Source organism: Salvelinus fontinalis, chromosome 27 (genome assembly GCF_029448725.1).
Source record: "Salvelinus fontinalis isolate EN_2023a chromosome 27, ASM2944872v1, whole genome shotgun sequence".
NCBI lineage: Eukaryota > Metazoa > Chordata > Actinopteri > Salmoniformes > Salmonidae > Salvelinus > Salvelinus fontinalis.
In genome coordinates this window covers 41,188,194-41,209,617 of record NC_074691.1, presented here as the reverse complement: position 1 = coordinate 41,209,617, position 21,424 = coordinate 41,188,194, and the positions used below count along the sequence as shown (strand labels likewise).

Here is a 21,424-nt window from a genome sequence, read left to right as displayed (position 1 = left end):
ATACAAACAACGAGAACACAAACAACGAGAACACAAACAACGAGAATACAAACAACGAGAATACAAACAACGAGAACACATCTCCATCTTGTCCACTAAACTCTAAGAGTTAGGCCGTAATTTACAGGGCAACTTGCACTTCCTGATTTGTTTTTCATGAATACTCATTAAGAAATGTTAGCGGACATGACTGAAGGCAAACGACATTTGTCTTGGGGTTGTGGTTTGAAGTGGGTGTTTCTTGGTTGTATCTTTGCCATGGAATCACAACAAAAAGTCCCAGTAGTGAGTACAGCGAGGTCATTTAAGCTAGCTGTGATTTGGTCCCAGTAGTGAGTACAGCGAGGTCATTTAAGCTAGCTGTGATTTGGTCCCAGTAGTGAGTACAGCGAGGTCATTTAAGCTAGCTGTGGTTTGGTCCCAGTAGTGAGTACAGCGAGGTCATTTAAGCTAGCTGTGGTTTGGTCCCAGTAGTGAGTACAGCGAGGTCATTTAAGCTAGCTGTGGTTTGGTCCCAGTAGTGAGTACAGCGAGGTCATTTAAGCTAGCTGTGGTTTGGTCCCAGTAGTGAGTACAGCGAGGTCATTTAAGTTAGCTGTGGTTTGGTCCCAGTAGTGAGTACAGCGAGGTCATTTAAGCTAGCTGTGGTTTGGCGAGAACAACGTTTGGAAGTTGAGGACTTCTCCCCTCCTGACTGACTTGCCGTCTCAAGATTGTCAGCTAATTCAGTACTATGTTGGCTTAACCTTGTGCTGACCTTGTGTTTAGCCAAGCTGACAACAGCTAGCTAGCATAGCTTGGTGATAGCTGCAGCTAGCTGTCCTATCTAGCTGACAACAGCTAGCTAGCATAGCTTGGTGATAGCTGCAGCTAGCTGTCCTATCTAGCTGACAACAGCTAGCTAGCATAGCTTGGTGATAGCTGCAGCTGGCTAGCCTATCAAATCAAAAGCAAATCAAATCCAATTTTATTTGTCACATGCACATGGTTAGCAGATGTTAATGCGAGTGTAGTGAAATGCTTGTGCTTCTAGTTCCGACAGTGCAGCAATACCTTACAAGTAATCTAACAATTCCACAACAACTACATATAAATATATGGATGAGCAATGACCGAGCGGCAAAGCTTGCCTATGCAAGATGCAATAGATGGTATAAAATACAGTATATACACATGAGATGAGTAATGCAAGATATGTAAACATTATTAAAGTGGCATTATTAATGTGACTAGTGATCAATTTATTAAAGTGGCCAATGATTTCAAGATATCTAGCTGACAGCAGCTAGCTAGCATAGCTTGGTGATAGCTGCAGCTAGCTGTCCTATCTAGCTGACAGCAGCTAGCTAGTGTAGCTTGGTGATAGCTGCAGCTAGCTGTCCTATCTAGCTGACAGCAGCTAGCTAGCATAGCTTGGTGATAGCTGCAACTAGCTCTCCTATCTAGCTGACAGCAGCTAGCTAGCGTAGCTTGGTGATAGCTGCAGCTTTCTCAGTCAAATCAGTTATGGTAAGAAATCAAGAGCCAGTGTCTGGACTGTGTTTCACAAGACACTCGTTCTACAACGCTTTGCTACGAAAGTAGCTTGCAACTTAGTTTCAACGTTTCATCACATCGTGTACTATATTCAGGGGCGGCAGGTAGCCTAGTGGTTAGAGCGTTGGACTAGGAACCGGAAGGTTTGCTAGATCGAATCCCCGAGCTGACAAGGTAAAAATCTGTCATTCTGCCCCTGAACAAGGCAGTTAACCAGTTAACCCACTGTTCCCCTGAACAAGGCAGTTAACCAGTTAACCCACTGTTCCCCTGAACAAGGCAGTTAACCAGTTAACCCACTGTTCCCCTGAACAAGGCAGTTAAAACCAGTTAACCCACTGTTCCTAGGCCGTCATTGAAAATAAGAATTTGCCTAGTTAAATAAAGGGTAAGATTTTTTTTATTTTTATAATAATATTTGCTGTTTAAGTCAGAGTCTATCATCTGTTTAATAGTGTTACTTTCCATCACACTGTGTTGTTATAATGGTACATGCAGTATTTTGGAAAAACTACTTCCTGGACAATAGAACAGCAATAGTAATAGAAGTAATCCCAAATGGCACCCTATTCCATATGAGCCCTGGTCCAAAGTAGTGCACTACATAGGGAATAGTGTGCTGTTTGGGACTCAGACATTGATGTCTTACTGGGTCAGAGATGGGTGAAGATAGAATATGTCTTACTGAGAGAGAGAGAGATGGGTGAAGATAGAATATGACTTACTGTGAGAGAGAGAGATGGGTGAAGATAGAATGTCTTACTGAGAGAGAGAGAGATGGGTGAAGATAGACTGTCTTACTGTCAGAGAGAGAGAGAGAGAGAGAGAAAGAGAGAGACAGACAGAGAGAGAGAGAGGGAGAGAGAGAGTGAGAGAGAGAGAGAGAGAGAGAGAGAGAGAGAGAGAGAGAGGGAGAGAGAGAGAGATGGGTGAAGATAGAATATAGCTTACTGAGAGATATTGTTTATTTCACTTGTGTATATTATCTACTTCACTAGCTTTGGTATAGTTAACATATGTTTCCATGACAATAAAGACCCTTCAATTGAATTGAGATGGTTCCTGGTCCAAAGTCATAAGTTTAACTCTACCAGAGAGAGGCCCGAGGACACACACACACACACACACACACACACACACACACACACACACACACACACACACACACACACACACACACACACACACACACACACACACTCCATTGGTCAACTGGCTATCTCCTCATATGGTTCTCCTCTCAATCTGAGAAAAGAGCTGAAACACACACAAGAAACACACACACACAGAATAGCCCTGGAATTGCCTTAGAATAGCTTTGGAATAGCTTTGGAATAGACCTGGAATAGACCTGGAATAGACCTGGAATAGACCTAGAATAGACCTAGAATAGCTTTGGAATAGCCTTGGAATAGACCTGGAACTGCCTTAGAATAGCTTTGGAATAGCCTTGGAATAGACCTGGAATAGCCCTGGAATAGACCTGGAATAGCCTTGGAATAGACCTGGAATAGACCTGGAATAGCCTTGGAATAGACCTGGAATAGCCCTGGAATAGACCTGGAATAGACTTTACTCCTTATTCTCTTTGATGACTTGTAATTTCATAACATGTTTGTCTCTGGCAGAAGCCTGGGTTCAAATAGTATTAGGTTTCTTTCAAATCCTTAACCTGTGTCTGATGAATCTTTGACATGCAATAGTCCCAAAAGTGCAAACTCCACCCATCTGGCACTCCAGGCATGCTCAATCAAATGAATTGCAAATACTATTTGAACCCAGGTCTTTCTCTGGCAGAAGCCTGGGGCATGGGAGTTTACTGCTGCCTCACTGGTTTGTGTATGTGTGCTCTGCCTGACCCTGCCGCCTCTGAAGTGTCACTACCATCACCACACTGTTGAACTGAAGGCTGGGACTCAGCACATTAGCCTCTCCCTCTTCCTCCACACATCCCCCTCTCCATCCATTCATCTCTCCATCCCTCTCTCTCTCTCCATCTGAAAGGACTTATCTGTTCTTGTGGGCTTCAGCTCTGACGCCCTCTTTTCTATCCCTCTTTCTTCTTGTCTCTCTTCCTCTCTTTCTCTCTGTCTCCCCCGTCCCTCTTTCTATTTCTCTCTTTCCCTCTTTCTCCTCCTTGTCTCTCTTTCTCTCTCTGTCCTTCTCTTGGTCTCTCCATCCCTCTTTCTCTCTATCTTTCCCTCTTTCTCCTCCTTGTCTTTCTCTCTCTCCTCTCTCTCTCCTCTCTGTCTCCCCCATCCCTCTTTCTCTCTCTTTTCGTCTTTCTCCTCCTTGTCTCCCCCCCCTCTCTCCCATCCCTATGTACTGGTGTCACCCTGTCTGCGGGTCATTGATGCCACAGTATCCTATAATGTCCAGTGTAGCGTTGACAATATGGCCCTTTTTGTTTGTGATGTGACCACTATTGTGTCCCCAACATTTCTGACCAGGTCTCATGTTCCTGTGATGCAGCGCTCTACAGTGAAGCCTTTTGTACATCAGGTTAAAGTTCATACTAGGTTAGATGTACTGGGAGGAGGAAGAGAAAGGCTAGCTGGCAATGTCAGTCCTGTTTCCATTTTTGTTACTTTAACCCAGTCATCCGTGGGAGAGAGAGATGGGTGAAGATAGATGTATTGGTGCGTCAGGTAGCCTAGTGGTTAGAGCGTTGGGCCAGTAACAGAAAAGGTTGCTAGATCGAATCCCAGCGCTGACAAGGTAAAAAAATGTGTCATTCTGCCCCTGAACAAGGCAGTTTAACCCACTGTTCCCCGGTAGGCCATCATTGTAAAATAAGAATTTGTTGTTAACTGACTTGTCTATTTAAATAAAGGTTAAATAAATACAAATAAATACAAATCTCTGCGTACTCTTAGTTGTTCTCATGTATTGTTTATTTATTTTGACAGGAAGTCCTGTTGAAACCAAGGTGTCTGTCACACCAGGAATCACTCTTCTAGCTACATTCATTCATATGTTAAAATGTGCCGGTTATTTTCCTCAGGGTAACATTTATTGACAAGGAAATACAGGTACCTCAGGCAGTCTCTCATCCTGTCTCTATTTTGACAGGAAGTCCTGTTGAAACCAAGGTGTCTGTCACACCAGGAATCACTCTTCTAGCTACATTCATATGTTAAAATGTGCCGGTTATTTTCCTCAGGGTAACATTTATTGACAAGGAAATACAGGTACCTCAGTCAGTCTCTCATCCTGTCTCTTCCTGTCCCTCTTGTAGGGGTGGGCGTCCCGTTGATGTTGACGTATGTCTATGGGGTCGTCCCCATGTCGCTCTGTCGGAATGGATGGTGCCGGCCGCAGAACGAGCCCCCAGAAACACATAAGATACAACTGGAAGACCTAGCCAGCTGTAAGGGGCTTTAGTATAGTATATTGGATGCTAAATATTGTATCTAATGCTTACCTATATTTTGTCTTTTTGTTTTAAGAACTATGTACATTATATTATAAGTAAAAAGATTCCTTAATGCTTTTATTAAAGTAACTCAACTTATCCCATCTTGAATTGTTCAGCACTGAGTCGTTCAAAGTAAACTTAAATATACCAGTCCAATAGATCACAATAGACCAGTCCAATAGATCACCAATAGATCAGTCCAATAGATCACGATAAACCAGTCCAATAGATCACCAATAGATCAGTCCAATAGACCAGTCTGATAGATCAGTCCGAGAGATCACAATAGACCAGTCAAATAGATCACCAATAGACCAGTCCAATAGACCAGTCCGATAGATAAGTCCAATAGACCAGTCCAATAGATCACCAATAGATCACCAATAGATCAGTCCAATAGACCAGTCCAATAGATCAGTCCAATTGACCAGTCCAATAGATCAGTCCAATAGACCAGTCCAATAGATCACCAATAGACCAGTCCAATAGATCACCAATAGACCAGTCCAATATACCAGTCCGATAGATCAGTCCGAGAGATCACAATAGATCAGTCCGAGAGATCACAATAGACCAGTCCAATAGATCACCAATAGACCAGTCCAATAGATCAGTCCAATAGACCAGTCCAATAGATCATCAATAGACCAGCCCAATAGATCAGTCCAATAGACCAGTCCAATAGGTCACCAATAGACCAGTCCAATAGATCACCAATAGATCAGTCCAATAGACCAGTCCAATAGATCACCAATAGACCAGTCCAATAGATCACCAATAGATCACCAATAGACCAGTCCGATAGATCAGTCCGATAGATCACAATAGACCAGTCCAATAGATCCCCAATAGATCAGTCCGATAGACCAGTCCAATAGATCACCAATAGATTCAAATCAAATGTATTTATAAAGCCCTTCGTACATCAGCTGATATCTCAAAGTGCTATACAGAATCCCAGCCTAAAACCCCAAACAGCAAGCAATGCAGGTGTAGAAGCACAGTGGCTAGGAAAAACTCCCTAGAAAGGCCAACACCTAGGAAGAAACCTAGAGAGGAACCAGGCTATGAGGGGTGGCCAGTCCTCTTCTGGCTGTGCCGGATGGAGATTATAACAGGACATGGCCAAGATGTTCAAATGTTCATAAATGACCAGCATGGTCAAATAATAGTAATCACAGTGAACAGATCAGGGTACCATAGCCGCAGGCAGAACAGTTGAAACTGGAGCAGCAGCACGGCCAGGTGGACTGGGGACAACAAGGAGTCATCATGCCAGGTAGTCCTGAGGCATGGTCCTAGGGCTCAAGTCCTCTGAAAGAGAGAGAGAAAGAAAGAGAGAATTAGAGAGCGCATACTTAAATTCACACAGTACACCGGATAAGACAGGAGAAATACTCCAGATATAACAGACTGACCCTAGCCCCCCGACACAAACTACTGCAGCATAAATACTGGAGGCTGAGACAGGAGGGGTCAGGAGACACTGTGGCCTCATCCGATGATACCCCCGAACAGGGCCAAACAGGCAGGATATAACCCCACCCACTTTGCCAAAGCACAGCCCCCACACCACTAGAGGGATATCCGCAACCCACCAACTTACCATCAGACAAGGCCGAGTATAGCCCACAAAGGTCTCCGCCGATCAATCCGATAGACCAGTCCAATAGACCGGTCTGATAGGCCAGTCCAATAGACCAGTCTATTAGATCACAATAAATCAGTCCAATAGACCAGTCCAATAGATCACAATAGGCCAGTCCAATAGGCCAGTCCAATAGGCCAGTCCAATAGATCACAATAGGCCAGTCCAATAGACCGGTCTGATAGGCCAGTCCAATAGACCAGTCCAATAGATCACAATAGGCCAGTCCAATAGGCCAGTCCAATAGGCCAGTCCAATAGATTAGTCCAATAGACCACAATAGATCGATCCAATAGATCACAATAAATCCATCCAATAGAACACCAATAGATCAAGCCAAAAGATCAGTCCAATAGACCATTCCAATAGATCAGTCCAATAGATTATAATAGATCAGTCCAATAGATTACAATAGACCACTCCAATAGATCAGTCCAATAGATTATAATAGATCAGTCCAATAGATTACAATAGATCAGTCCAATAGATCACAGTAAATCAATCCAATAGATCAGTCCAATAGATCACAATAGGCCAGTCCAACAGACCAGTCCAATAGATCAATCTAATAGATTACAATAGATCCATCCAATAGACCAGTCCAATAGATCACAATAGATCAGTCAAATAGGTCACTAATACATCAGTCCAATAGATCACCAATAGATCACAGTAAATCAATCCACTAAATCACAATAGGCCAGTCCAATGGGCCAGTCCAATATGCCAGTCCAATAGATCACAATAGATCCATGCAATAGACCAGTCCGATAGATCCGTCTAATTGATCACTAATAGATCAGTCTAATAGATCACCAATGTATCAATCCAATAGATCACCAATAGATCCATCCAATTGATCACCATAGATCAGTCCAATAGATCACCAATAGATCACCAATAGGCCAGTCCAATAGATCACCAATAGATCACAATAGACCAGTCCAATAGATCACCAATAGATCAGTCCAATAGATCACCAATAGATTACAATAGATCCATCCAATAGATCCATCCTATAGACCAGTTCAATGGATCACCAATAGATCAATTTGATAGATCCCAATTAGACCAGTCCAATAGATTGCCAGCAGCATACCACCCTGCATCCCACTGCTGGCTTGCCTCTGAAGCTAAGCAGGGTTGGTCCTGGTCAGTCCCTGGATGGGAGACCAGATGCTGCTGGAAGTGGTGTTGGAGGGCCAGTAGGAGGCACTCTTTCCTCTGGTCTAAAAAATATCCCAATGGCCCAGGGCAGGGATTGGAGACATTGCCCTGTGTAGGGTGCCGTCTTTCGGATGGGACTGTTAAACAGGTGTCCTGACTCTCTGAGGTCATTAAAGATCCCATGGCACTTATCGTAAGAGTAGGGGTGTTAACCCTGGTGTCCTTGCTAAATTCCCAAGCTGTCCATCATGGTCACCTAGTCATCCCCAGCTTACAATTGGCTCATTCATCCCCCTCCTCTCCCCTGTAACTATTAAAATACAAAATAGATCACTAATAGATCAGCACCATAGATCACAATAAATCAGTCCAATAGATTACAATAGATCCATCCAATAGACCAGTCCAATAGACCAGTCCAATCTGATAGATCAGTCAAATAGATCACTAATAGACCAGTCCAATAGACCAATCCAATAGATCACAATAGGCCAGTCCAATAGATTAGTCCGATAGATCAGTCCGATCAATCTAATAGATCACAATAGATCAGTCCAGTAGACCACTCCAATAGATCACAAAAAAATCTATCCTATAGATCAGTCCAATAGATCACCAATAGATCAGTCCAATAGAACACCAATAGATCAGTCCAATAGAACACCAATAGATCACAATAGATCCATCCAAAATATCCATCCAATAGACCAGTCCAATAGATCACAATGGATCAGTCAAATAGATTAGTCCAATAAATCACAATTGATCAATCCAATAGATCACAATAGATCAATCTAATAGATTACAATAGATCCATCCAATAGACCCGTCCTATAGATAAATCCAATAGACCAGTCCGATAGATCACAGATAGATCAGTCCAATAGATCACAGTAGATCAGTCCAATAGATTAATCCGATAGACCGGTCCAATAGATCACAATAAATCAGTCCAATAGATCAGTTCAATAGATCACAATAAATCAATCCAATAGATCACAATAGGCCAGTCCAATAGACCAGTCCAATAGATCACAATTGATCAGTCCGATAGATCCATCCAATAGATCAGTCCAATAGATCAGTCCAATAGATCAGTCCAAGTCCAGTCCAGTAGATCAGTATCACTAATAGGTTCGTCCAATAGAGCACAATATATCAATCCAATAGATCACAATAGATCAATCCAATAGATCACAGTAGATCCGTCCAATATATCCATCCACTTGATCAGTCAAATAGATCACTAATAGATAAGTCAAATAGATCAATAATAGATCAGTCCAATAGATCACCAATAGATCACCAATAGATCACTAATAGATCACTAATAGATCACTAATAGATTAGTCCAATAGATCACTAATAGATCACTAATAGATTAGTCCAATAGATCACTAATAGATCACTAATAGATTAGTCCAATAGATGTTGACACTACTGTATGATTGTATGGTTGTTTCCTAGTTTTAATCTGATGTTGTTTCTGAACTTCTTTTGAAGATCTTCTATTCTCTCATGTAGTCAGCGACCACTGGCCGGGGCCGGGCCCAAGAGGCCAGACCAACCCCGCCCTCAGCGACACCAGCGTCCAGGAAGTCCTACAAGATGTTAGGGTCAGCGTACAGGAAGTTGGCGTGCTCCCCAGCACCAGCAGTGCTGCCACGCCCCCGGAACCAGATGCATGCACAGGATTGGACAAGCATCAGATGCGTCATGTTTATACGCAGCAGGACAGCCAATCAGACTGCGAAGGGGTTGGGGGTGCTGGGATGCTGGATAATACACAGACATTCTCCTTGCGGTCAGTGCCTCTTGTCGTATAGTTTTTGATTGATTGATTGATTGAGCCCAAAGTATTTCTTTGCAAAGTTTCTCTTCGTTCAATTCAAGTCAGTTCAATACACATTCATTTATCCCCTCAAGAGCAATTACAAAAGACAAGTCATTTAATTCCTTTGATGCAACCTGCCTCTAGATCATAAAACATGGCTGAAATATTATGTAACAGGCCTATCCTTGATGCTGTTCATGTTCTCATGTTGCAGGGAGGGAACGAACATTGAGGTGCGTGTAGAGATCGAGGCCCATCCACGAGGCGCACGTCAGTCCAGCCTCAGTAGCATCCTGTCCAGTCGCAGCCTATCAGCTGAGTCCCTGGGTCGAGCGCACTCAGTAGGCCGCGCCCACTCGCAAGATCACCTGGGCCACGCCCACTCCCAGGAACATCTGTGTGCCTCTGAACATGAAGAAGAGTGCGGAGAAAAGGAAAGAGGAGGAAGAGAGGGAGAAAGCAGGGACCACCTGCATGTTTTTGAGACGGACAATGTCTGAGCTCCGCCTACTATTTAGGTCACACCCCGTTTCCACTACAGGCTCCTCCCACCAGCTGTCTTCCTGCTCCACCGTCTAAGAGTCGAGGACATGGAGAGAGAGAAAAGGAGAGATGGAAAAAGTGTGTTTGTGAAAAATAGACAAAATAAAGAGGGCCGCTTGCCAACACAGATGCATCAAAACAAACCAGAAATGACTGAAAGCATGTTGATCGACTAGTTTTGTGGGTGTTAGCCTCACTTTACCGTGTCCTTTCAGAAGAGAATGCCCCCCCCCCCCTCCCAATCTAACACTGGTCTATTTAAATGATTATTTAAATTAAAATGATTACCAAGCCCCTTCTCTACCTATACCCGCGTACTTATAATGATCTAGAGTCGTTTGTATCAAGCATCTCAGAGTTGGAGTGCTGATCTCGGACCAGTTTTGCCTTTTCGATCACAATAAATACGATTATTATAGACAGAGAAGACCTGATCCTAGATCAGCACTCCTACACAGGTGATACATACAACGCCTAATGTCCCCCCTTCCATCTAAGATACCATTTTAAGAGATCTAAAAGCATGTTTTGTTCTGTAGGGGTTAGCCATATGTAACATGCTGCTTCAACTCTCTCTTCCTGTCCTGACACTGATGAGGTATGAAATGCTTCCTGCCCGTCCCGTGTTGATGATGACATGCGATAGAACGTAGAGAGGCTACTGTGTAAAAGGGTGTAATGAAGTGGGGGGGGGTTTCCTCACAAAGGGTTATTTCAGTATTGTCAGATACAGTGTAAACCTGACTTTATGCAACACGTTTTAACATGCTGGTCCAACTACAGGCCTTGTTGAAATGCAGTCGCCCTCGACTATGACTGGTTGGTGATCTCAGTGAATTTCATAGTAGACCACTTTGACCATACTGGTTATCAAGCTGATATTCCCTTCCATTGAGGAGGTTGGGGGGTGTGTGTGTGTGTGTGTGGGGGGGGGGCTATATGTTTTGGTCAAGGCATGCATTCTTTCGCTGCTGTGAATCTAAGCAATATTCAGGGACCAGGCGCTGTGACGTTTAGCGCCAGACATATCCTACGGACTCTGGCTGCCTGCATTCCAAATGGCACCCTATTCCCTACCCCACTGGGCACAGACGTCAGTTCAACGTCTAGTTTTGATTTACATTTGGTTGAGTTTGTAAACTAACATGAATTCAATGTGAAATGAACAACAACAACAACAACAAAAATGTCACTGTCATTTGGGTTTAGATTAAAAGTTTGGTGAAAAAAAAAATCCGTTTTTGTCACGAGAATTTCTATCCCAATGTTCTAACCAAACTATTTTATATCTCTGTCTAATTCCTGAAGGTTGTACATCTCCAGTTCAAAGACATAGACAGTCTCAGCCTCCAATAGATCAATACTTTATGCAGAGAGTGCTCTGCGAATCTTTTTAAACACACACACACAAACAAGTTCAAATCTTAAGTTACGCCTTGCTCAGACAGTTACTTTTCCACTACACACATACATTGTTTATCATATTCTGCAACATGTTTCATAATTTTCTGCAAGCATAACAATTTCTCCCCTCCACGGGTGGGGACAGAATGTCCAGTTATTGATTTCATAGCACAACTTGTCTGTCGATAGCTCCTCTTATTCTTTGTTTCACACTTGCACCCTGCTTACATAGCTAAACAGGAACAAAATGTCCTGGTTCTAATTATGATTCTAATACATTTCACACAATTATATGGTTTCAGGGTGGAATACTTTAGTCATTATCTTAAACGTACAGATTCTTCTATCAGTTTTCCACATTGATTCAACGTCATCACGTTGCATTTTTGGGTTGAAATGACGTGGAAACAACTTTGATTGAACAAATGTTTTTTGCCCACTGGGATCATAATTCACTACTTCTGACCAGGGCCCATAAGGACTAGGGTGCTATTTAACCAGGGCCCATAGGGATCTGGTTAAAAGTAGTGCACTATATTAGGGAATAGGGTGCCATTTGGGAATGTACTATCTTAACAGAGATCCATAATACAGTATTTCACTAGCAACAGCAGCAGTAGCAGCACGGCCCTCTAGCTAGGGCTTAGAACAGGGCTGGGTCACTCTGATAGTAGCAGCACGGCCCTGTAGCTAGGGCTTAGAACAGGGCAGGGTCACTCTGATAGTAGGAGCACGGCCCTGTAGCTAGGGCTTAGAACAGGGCTGGGTCACTGATAGTAGCAGCACGGCCCTGTAGCTAGGGCTTATAACAGGGCTGGGTCACTCTGATAGTAGCAGCACGGCCCTGTAGCTAGGGCTTAGAACAGGGCTGGGTCACTCTGATAGTAGGAGCACGGCCCTGTAGCTAGGGCTTATAACAGGGCTGGGTCACTCTGATAGTAGCAGCCAGGCCCTGTAGCTAGGGCTTAGAACAGGGCTGGGTCACTCTGATAGTAGCAGCACGGCCCTGTAGCTAGGGCTTAGAACAGGGCTGGGTCACTCTGATAGTAGGAGCACGGCCCTGTAGCTAGGGCTTAGAACAGGGCTGGGTCACTCTGATAGTAGGAGCACGGCCCTGTAGCTAGGGCTTAGAACAGGGCTGGGTCACTCTGATAGTAGCAGCACGGCCCTGTAGCTAGGGCTTAGAACAGGGCTGGGTCACTCTGATAGTAGCAGCACGGCCCTGTAGCTAGGGCTTAGAACAGGGCTGGGTCACTCTGATAGTAGCAGCACGGCCCTGTAGCTAGGGCTTAGAACAGGGCTGGGTCACTCTGATAGTAGCAGCACGGCCCTGTAGCTAGGGCTTAGAACAGGGCTGGGTCACTCTGATAGTAGCAGCACGGCCCTGTAGCTAGGGCTTAGAACAGGGCTGGGTCACTCTGATAGTAGGAGCACGGCCCGGTAGCTAGGGCTTAGAACAGGGCTGGGTCACTCTGATAGTAGCAGCACGGCCCTGTAGCTAGGGCTTAGAACAGGGCTGGGTCACTCTGATAGTAGCAGCACGGCCCTGTAGCTAGGGCTTAGAACAGGGTTGGGTCACTCTGATAGTAGCAGCACGGCCCTGTAGCTAGGGCTTAGAACAGGGCTGGGTCACTCTGATAGTAGCAGCCAGGCCCTGTAGCTAGGGCTTAGAACAGGGCTGGGTAACTCTGATAGTAGGAGCACGGCCCGGTAGCTAGGGCTTAGAACAGGGCTGGGTCACTCTGATATTCTGGCATGTGTGTCTGTTGGTTTCTTTCTGTCAAACCAGCATCTGATTTAGACCTGGGAAACCAGGTGTGTGGACTCCGTGTGTGTGTGTGTGTGTGTGATTAAGTGTCAGACAGAAGATAGAACAGCAGGCAACCAAGTTCCTGAGGAATAGAAATCTTGGCCTTCCCTGGCTTAGAACATCTCTCTTAAAGCTGCATGGTTTCTGCTCCTCACTCCCTGGTTGTCCAGGAGTTAGCCACCACCACAACACACACACACACACACACACACACACACACACACACACACACACACACACACACACACACACACACACACACACACACACACACACGCTATTGAACTGCAGTGGTGATGCTGTCGACAAACAGAAGACACAGGAACCACCACCAGACCATCTTAGTCGATCACAGCACCCAGACCCCTCAGTCGATCACATCACCCAGACCCCTCAGTCGATCACAGCACCCAGACCCCTCAGTCGATCACAGCACCCAGAACCTCTCAGTCGATCACAGCACCCAGACCCCCTCAGTCGATCACAGCACCCAGACCCATCAGTCAATCACAGCACCCAGACCACCTCAGTCGATTACAGCACCCAGACCCCTCAGTTGATCACAGCACCCAGACCCCCTCAGTCGATCACAGCACCCAGACCCCTCAGTCGATCACAGCACCCAGACTCTCTCAGTCGACCACAGCACCCAGAACCTCTCAGTCGATCACAGCACCCAGACCCCCTCAGTCGATCACAGCACCCAGAACCTCTCAGTCGATCACAGCACCCAGAGCCCCTCAGTCGATCACAGCACCCAGACCCCCTTAGTCGATCACAGCACCCAGACCCCCTCAGTCGATCACAGCACCCAGACCCCTCAGTCGATCACAGCACCCAGTACCTCTCAGTCGATCACAGCACCCAGACCACCTCAGTCGATCACAGCACCCAGAACCTCTCAGTCGATCACAGCACCCAGACCACCTCAGTCGATCACAGCACCCAGACCACCTCAGTCGATCACAGCACCCAGACCACCTCAGTCGATCACAGCACCCAGAACCTCTCAGTCGATCACAGCACCCAGACCACCTCAGTCGATCACAGCACCCAGACCCCCTCAGTCGATCACAGCACCCAGAACCTCTCAGTCGATCCCAGAGCAGCGGTGTTCTACAAGCAGCATGCTAACTCAGGCTATATCCATTCTAGATGATTATGATGATGAGAAAATATGAACTGAAAAATTAACAGAAAGATTCCTGAGTGTGAAATCCCTTGTGAAGAGGACCTCGGAGAGACAGACAACCATGGGGATTGATACAGATATGGTATGTATTCAGAGCCATGGGGATTGATACAGATATGGTATGTATTCAGAGCCATGGGGATTGATACAGATATGGTATGCATCCAGAGCCATGGGGATTGATACAGACATGGTATGTATTCAGAGCCATGGGGATTGATACAGACATGGTATGCATCCAGAGCCATGGGGATTGATACAGACATGGTATGTATTCAGAGCCATGGGGATTGATAGAGACATGGTATGTATTCAGAGCCATGGGGATTGATACAGACATGGTATGTATTCAGAGCCATGGGGATTGATACAGACATGGTATGTATTCAGAGCCATGGGGATTGATACAGACATGGTATGCATCCAGAGCCATGGGGATTGATACAGACATGGTATGTATTCAGAGCCGTGGGGATTGATACAGACATGGTATGTATTCAGAGCCATGGGGATTGATACAGACATGGTATGCATTCAGAGCCATGGGACTTGATACAGACATGGTATGTATTCAGAGCCATGGGGATTGATACAGACATGGTATGTATTCAGAGCCATGGGGATTGATACAGACATGGTATGTATTGTAAATCTGATGAGGAATAAAACTTGAACAAATGTTTCACCATGAAGGACAGAACTGAATGTCATCTCGTGTCCAATTTTTAAAATGATCTTTTTCAGCCTTGCATATGGCACAATATTCCCTAATATAGTGCACTACTTTTGACCAGATCCCTATGGCCCTGGTCAAATGGCACCCTATTCCCTATGGGCCTTGGTCAAATGTAGTGCACTACATAGAGAATAGGGTGCCATTTGGGACACATCCCTTTACTACATAGTGAAGTGGGGACATGAACAGGAGAAGTCAGGTTTTGCACCTTGAAAGTTTGCCTGCGGACCGTGATTGAATGTAGTCTGTAGACATGATGTAATGACTGCTCATTTTCAACAGAGGGCGCTGGAACATAGGTGATATTGATCCTCAGAGCAGTGGTAGGCTACAGATTGAGGAATTGCATTATCTTCAGCTAAGGACAAATGTTGATTGGCTCGAGAAAACAATTTATTTGTATTTTATACGGGCTGTTTCCACAGGTTTTATGTCATTACTTTTCATAAGATATAATTTGATACAGATTCAAAAGTTCCAAAATGTTGTGTCCTGCTCAGGGTGTTCTGCTCAGGGTGTCCTGCTCAGGGTGGCCTGCTGCTCAGGGTGTCCTGCTGCTCAGGGTGTCCTGCTGCTCAGGGTGGCCTGCTGCTCAGGGTGGCCTGCTGCTCAGGGTGTCCTGCTGCTCAGGGTGGCCTGCTGCTCAGGGTGGCCTGCTGCTCAGGGTGGCCTGCTGCTCAGGGTGTCCTGCTGCTCAGGGTGGCCTGCTGCTCAGGGTGTCCTGCTGCTCAGGGTGTCCTGCTGCTCAGGGTGTTCTGCTGCTCAGGGTGTTCTGCTGCTCAGGGTGTCCTGCTGCTCAGGGTGTCCTGCTGCTCAGGGTGTTCTGCTGCTCAGGGTGTCCTGCTGCTCAGGGTGTTCTGCTGCTCAGGGTGTCCTGCTCAGGGTGTTCTGCTCAGGGTGTCCTGCTCAGGGTGTCCTGATGCTCAGGGTGTCCTGCTGCTCAGGGTGGCCTGCTGCTCAGGGTGTCCTGCTGCTCAGGGTGTCCTGCTGCTCAGGGTGTTCTGCTCAGGGTGTCCTGCTGCTCAGGGTGTCCTGCTGCTCAGGGTGGCCTGCTGCTCAGGGTGTCCTGCTGCTCAGGGTGTTCTGTTCAGGGTGGCCTGCTGCTCAGGGTGTCCTGCTGCTCAGGGTGGCCTGCTGCTCAGGGTGTCCTGCTGCTCAGGGTGTCCTGCTGCTCAGGGTGTCCTGCTGCTCAGGGTGTCCTGCTGCTCAGGGTGGCCTGCTGCTCAGGGTGTCCTGCTCAGGGTGTCCTGCTCAGGGTCTTCTGCTCAGGGTGTCCTGCTGCTCAGGGTGTCCTGCTGCTCAGGGTGTCCTGCTCAGGGTGGCCTGCTGCTCAGGGTGTCCTGCTGCTCAGGGTGTCCTGCTGCTCAGGGTGTCCTGCTGCTCAGGGTGTCCTGCTGCTCAGGGTGTCCTGCTGCTCAGGGTGTTCTGCTGCTCAGGGTGTCCTGCTCAGGGTGTCCTGCTGCTCAGGGTGTCCTGCTCCTCAGGGTGTCCTGCTCCTCAGGGTGTCCTGCTGCTTAGGGTGGCCTGCTGCTCAGGGTGTCCTGCTGCTCAGGGTGTCCTGCTGCTCAGGGTCTTCTGCTCAGGGTGTCCTGCTGCTCAGGGTGTCCTGCTCCTCAGGGTGTCCTGCTGCTCAGGGTGGCCTGCTGCTCAGGGTGTTCTGCTGCTCAGGGTGTCCTGCTGCTCAGGGTGTCCTGCTGCTCAGGGTGTCCTGCTGCTCAGGGTGGCCTGCTGCTCAGGGTGTCCTGCTGCTCAGGGTGTCCTGCTGCTCAGGGTGGTCTGCTCAGGGTGTCCTGCTGCTCAGGGTGTCCTGCTGCTCAGGGTGTTCTGCTGCTCAGGGTGTCCTGCTGCTCAGGGTGTCCTGCTGCTCAGGGTGTCCTGCTGCTCAGGGTGTCCTGCTGCTCAGGGTGGCCTGCTGCTCAGGGTGTCCTGCTCAGGGTGTCCTGCTCAGGGTCTTCTGCTCAGGGTGTCCTGCTGCTCAGGGTGTCCTGCTGCTCAGGGTGTCCTGCTCAGGGTGGCCTGCTGCTCAGGGTGTTCTGCTGCTCAGGGTGGCCTGCTGCTCAGGGTGTTCTGCTGCTCAGGGTGTCCTGCTGCTCAGGGTGTCCTGCTGCTCAGGGTGTCCTGCTGCTCAGGGTGTCCTGCTGCTCAGGGTGGCCTGCTGCTCAGGGTGTCCTGCTGCTCAGGGTGTCCTGCTGCTCAGGGTGTCCTGCTGCTCAGGGTGTCCTGCTCAGGGTGGCCTGCTGCTCAGGGTGTTCTGCTGCTCAGGGTGTCCTGCTGCTCAGGGTGTCCTGCTGCTCAGGGTGTTCTGCTGCTCAGGGTGTCCTGCTGCTCAGGGTGTCCTGCTGCTCAGGGTGTCCTGCTGCTCAGGGTGTTCTGCTGCTCAGGGTGTCCTGCTCAGGGTGTCCTGCTGCTCAGGGTGTCCTGCTCCTCAGGGTGTCCTGCTCCTCAGGGTGTCCTGCTGCTCAGGGTGGCCTGCTGCTCAGGGTGTCCTGCTGCTCAGGGTGTCCTGCTGCTCAGGGTCTTCTGCTCAGGGTGTCCTGCTGCTCAGGGTGTCCTGCTCCTCAGGGTGTCCTGCTGCTCAGGGTGGCCTGCTGCTCAGGGTGTCCTGCTGCTCAGGGTGGCCTGCTGCTCAGGGTGTCCTGCTGCTCAGGGTGTCCTGCTGCTCAGGGTGGCCTGCTGCTCAGGGTGTCCTGCTGCTCAGGGTGTCCTGCTGCTCAGGGTGTCCTGCTGCTCAGGGTGGTCTGCTCAGGGTGTCCTGCTGCTCAGGGTGTCCTGCTGCTCAGGGTGTCCTGCTGCTCAGGGTGTCCTGCTGCTCAGGGTGGCCTGCTGCTCAGGGTGGCCTGCTGCTCAGGGTGTCCTGCTCAGGGTGTCCTGCTCAGGGTCTTCTGCTCAGGGTGTCCTGCTGCTCAGGGTGTCCTGCTGCTCAGGGTGTCCTGCTCAGGGTGGCCTGCTGCTCAGGGTGTTCTGCTGCTCAGGGTGTCCTGCTGCTCAGGGTGTTCTGCTGCTCAGGGTGTCCTGCTGCTCAGGGTGTCCTGCTGCTCAGGGTGTCCTGCTGCTCAGGGTGTCCTGCTGCTCAGGGTGTCCTGCTGCTCAGGGTGTTCTGCTGCTCAGGGTGTCCTGCTCAGGGTGTCCTGCTGCTCAGGGTGTCCTGCTCCTCAGGGTGTCCTGCTCCTCAGGGTGTCCTGCTGCTCAGGGTGGCCTGCTGCTCAGGGTGTCCTGCTGCTCAGGGTCTTCTGCTCAGGGTGTCCTGCTGCTCAGGGTGTCCTGCTCCTCAGGGTGTCCTGCTGCTCAGGGTGGCCTGCTGCTCAGGGTGTTCTGCTGCTCAGGGTGTCCTGCTGCTCAGGGTGGCCTGCTGCTCAGGGTGTCCTGCTGCTCAGGGTGTCCTGCTGCTCAGGGTGGCCTGCTGCTCAGGGTGTCCTGCTGCCCAGGGTGTCCTGCTGCTCAGGGTGTCCTGCTGCTCAGGGTGGTCTGCTCAGGGTGTCCTGCTGCTCAGGGTGTCCTGCTGCTCAGGGTGTTCTGCTGCTCAGGGTGTCCTGCTGCTCAGGGTGTCCTGCTGCTCAGGGTGTCCTGCTGCTCAGGGTGTCCTGCTGCTCAGGGTGTTCTGCTGCTCAGGGTGTTCTTCTGCTCAGGGTGTTCTGCTGCTCAGGGTGTCCTGCTGCTCAGGGTGGCCTGCTCAGGGTGTTCTGCTCAGGGTGGCCTGCTGCTCAGGGTGGCCTGCTGCTCAGGGTGTCCTGCTGCTCAGGGTGTCCTGCTGCTCAGGGTGTTCTGCTGCTCAGGGTGTCCTGCTGCTCAGGGTGTCCTGCTGCTCAGGGTGGCCTGCTGCTCAGGGTGTCCTGCTGCTCAGGGTCTTCTGCTGCTCAGGGTGTCCTGCTGCTCAGGGTGGCCTGCTGCTCAGGGTGTCCTGCTCAGGGTGTCCTGCTGCTCAGGGTGTCCTGCTGCTCAGGGTGTCCTGCTGCTCAGGGTGGCCTGCTGCTCAGGGTGTTCTGCTGCTCAGGGTGTCCTGCTCAGGGTGTCCTGCTGCTCAGGGTGTCCTGCTGCTCAGGGTGTCCTGCTGCTCAGGGTGTCCTGCTGCTCAGGGTGGCCTGCTGCTCAGGGTGTCCTGCTGCTCAGGGTGGCCTGCTGCTCAGGGTGTCCTGCTGCTCAGGGTGTCCTCCTGCTCGGGATGTCCTGCTGCTCGGGGTGTCCTGCTGCTCAGGGTGTCCTGCTGCTCAGGGTGGCCTGCTGCTCAGGGTGGCCTGCTCAGGGGGCAGACTTAGTGATTTGGAGACCCCAGGCAGATGCCAGTGTGATTTGTCAAAAAAATCACTTCAAAAAGTAGGTTACCTTTTCATGTTCATCTAAAAATAATTCCAGCATCCTAACTGTGCACCCACCAACTTTCCTTCAATTGCAAGTGGATGAAAGTATCTCACCGGAGAAAGCATCCGAGCGAGCGAAACAGCGCCCCTCTGTCTTACTACATGTAGCTCATGTATCTGATGCTGTCTGGACAAAAGGAGTATTACATTCCATTTACATTCTGAAAACACCTCATTGCTGCAGTTGCCCCGCTCTGAAAACACCTCATTGCTTAATCGCTTAATTTTACAAAAGTCGCGTTTGCAATCATACGGTGCGAAACAATTCACTGGAACTCTGTCAGGGTGGAATAGTCCATTATTATGAATTATGAGGAAAAACGTGGAATATTGATATGAAATGTGTATGGAAAGAAATGATTGATCTATTTTGAATCATTATTTGGCTGTATGGATTCATTCACTTTTTTGGAGTTCCTTTTTTGTCAACAATGTGGCCTTATTAACCTGGGCACAGTGGCCAGGAAACCCCCCCCCCTCCCTCCCCATTTCCTTTGAAGCTTCCAGCTGGACCAACCTGCTGGAGCAAGACAGAATGAGAGCGATGAGCTGACAATGGTGGGATTCAAGTGGTGAAATTATATATATTTTAAAAGCATAATTACTAGTAAAAAATATATATATATGCCCAGCTCATATGAAGTGCGGCCTGATGCGATTGCCTCTTCTTCCTAATGGTAAGTCTGTCACTGGTCCTGTCCATTCATTTCCCAATAGGCTTTTGTCCAAGGAGCCGTGGCGAGTTAGTGCCTACAAAAAGAAGCCATTACTATTTCTGTCTATATCAGTAAAAAATAAAGGTGCTTTACTTTCGTTCCCACATCCTGATCTAGCCTACCTGCTAGCCTACCTGCTAGCTTACCCGCTCCTCCCGTCACATCAAGCAGCGTTGTTCTGCCAGTTCCCCTTGCTTTTATTCATCCACAATAGTTAGCAGTTGTTCATTTAGTCATTTAATTCCATCTAAAATGAATTACCATCAACATGCACATAATTGTAAAATGCTACTTTTTAAATGCACTAGAGAGAGAATACAAAATGTATAGAATTCATCTGCAAATGTACCACATTCAATAGAGTACCACAGTATGAGTCATAATACCCATAAAACCTAGCGGTCAAACAGGGAAACTGTTCCAATAGTCTTTCCACCATTCATTTTAGAAACACTTATAATAAGGGCTGTGTTTCGTGTCGGCTCACCCTGACATGACGTTTTGATAACCGTGTAAATCTCTCTGGGACAAGGGGACTTTTATCAATATATTTGGTTCTATTTCATTTGATTTTGATCTCAGAATCAAAAATTGCTAATTAGCATCAAAGTAGACATCATATAAAACTACAAATCCCAGCAAGCTCCTACACATCATCTCTAGCTGACACCTTTGCTAACAGGTATTGTATCAATTTAAAACTTGCACAAGACAGTTCACAGAATAGTGCATTTAAAGAAATATAGCCAATTTATGCATTACTACATTTAGCTAACATTAGATAGTTAACCCAGAGATTCTTACCTTTGCCTTGATTTGGCAGTCTCACCCAGATCATCATGGTATTTGTAGTTCTTTATGATAGCCACATTAGCAGCTAATTAGTATTTAATAAAAAAAATTGGAGGGGGGGGGATAAAAACAGGTGAATATATTGATAAAAGTCACCTTGTCCCAGAGAGATTTACATGGGAAAATGTATGGTGGAAAAACGTTAGGAACTATTTCCCTGTTTGACCACTAGGTTTTATGGGTATTATGACACATCTGTGGGGCTCTATGCAA

The 21,424-nt window shown here is 47.8% G+C and overlaps 1 protein-coding gene across 3 annotated transcripts in view; it reads left to right on the top strand.

Annotated features, from left to right (window-relative positions):
• Window positions 1-15,244, top strand: part of si:ch211-278j3.3 (E3 ubiquitin-protein ligase RNF19A) — a 65,181-nt gene extending 49,937 nt beyond the window's left edge. For 2 of the 3 annotated variants that reach the window (XM_055885782.1, XM_055885780.1), the window contains exons 8-10: window positions 4,775-4,906; window positions 9,273-9,573; window positions 9,818-15,244. In XM_055885782.1, coding sequence (XP_055741757.1) covers window positions 4,775-4,906; window positions 9,273-9,573; window positions 9,818-10,103 — 719 coding nt within the window. In that variant the 3' untranslated portion in view covers window positions 10,104-15,244. The remainder of the gene's footprint in view (window positions 1-4,774; window positions 4,907-9,272; window positions 9,574-9,817) is intronic. The other variant, XM_055885781.1, reaches the window with a different exon arrangement.
• The last annotated feature ends 6,180 nt before the right edge of the window (window positions 15,245-21,424 follow it).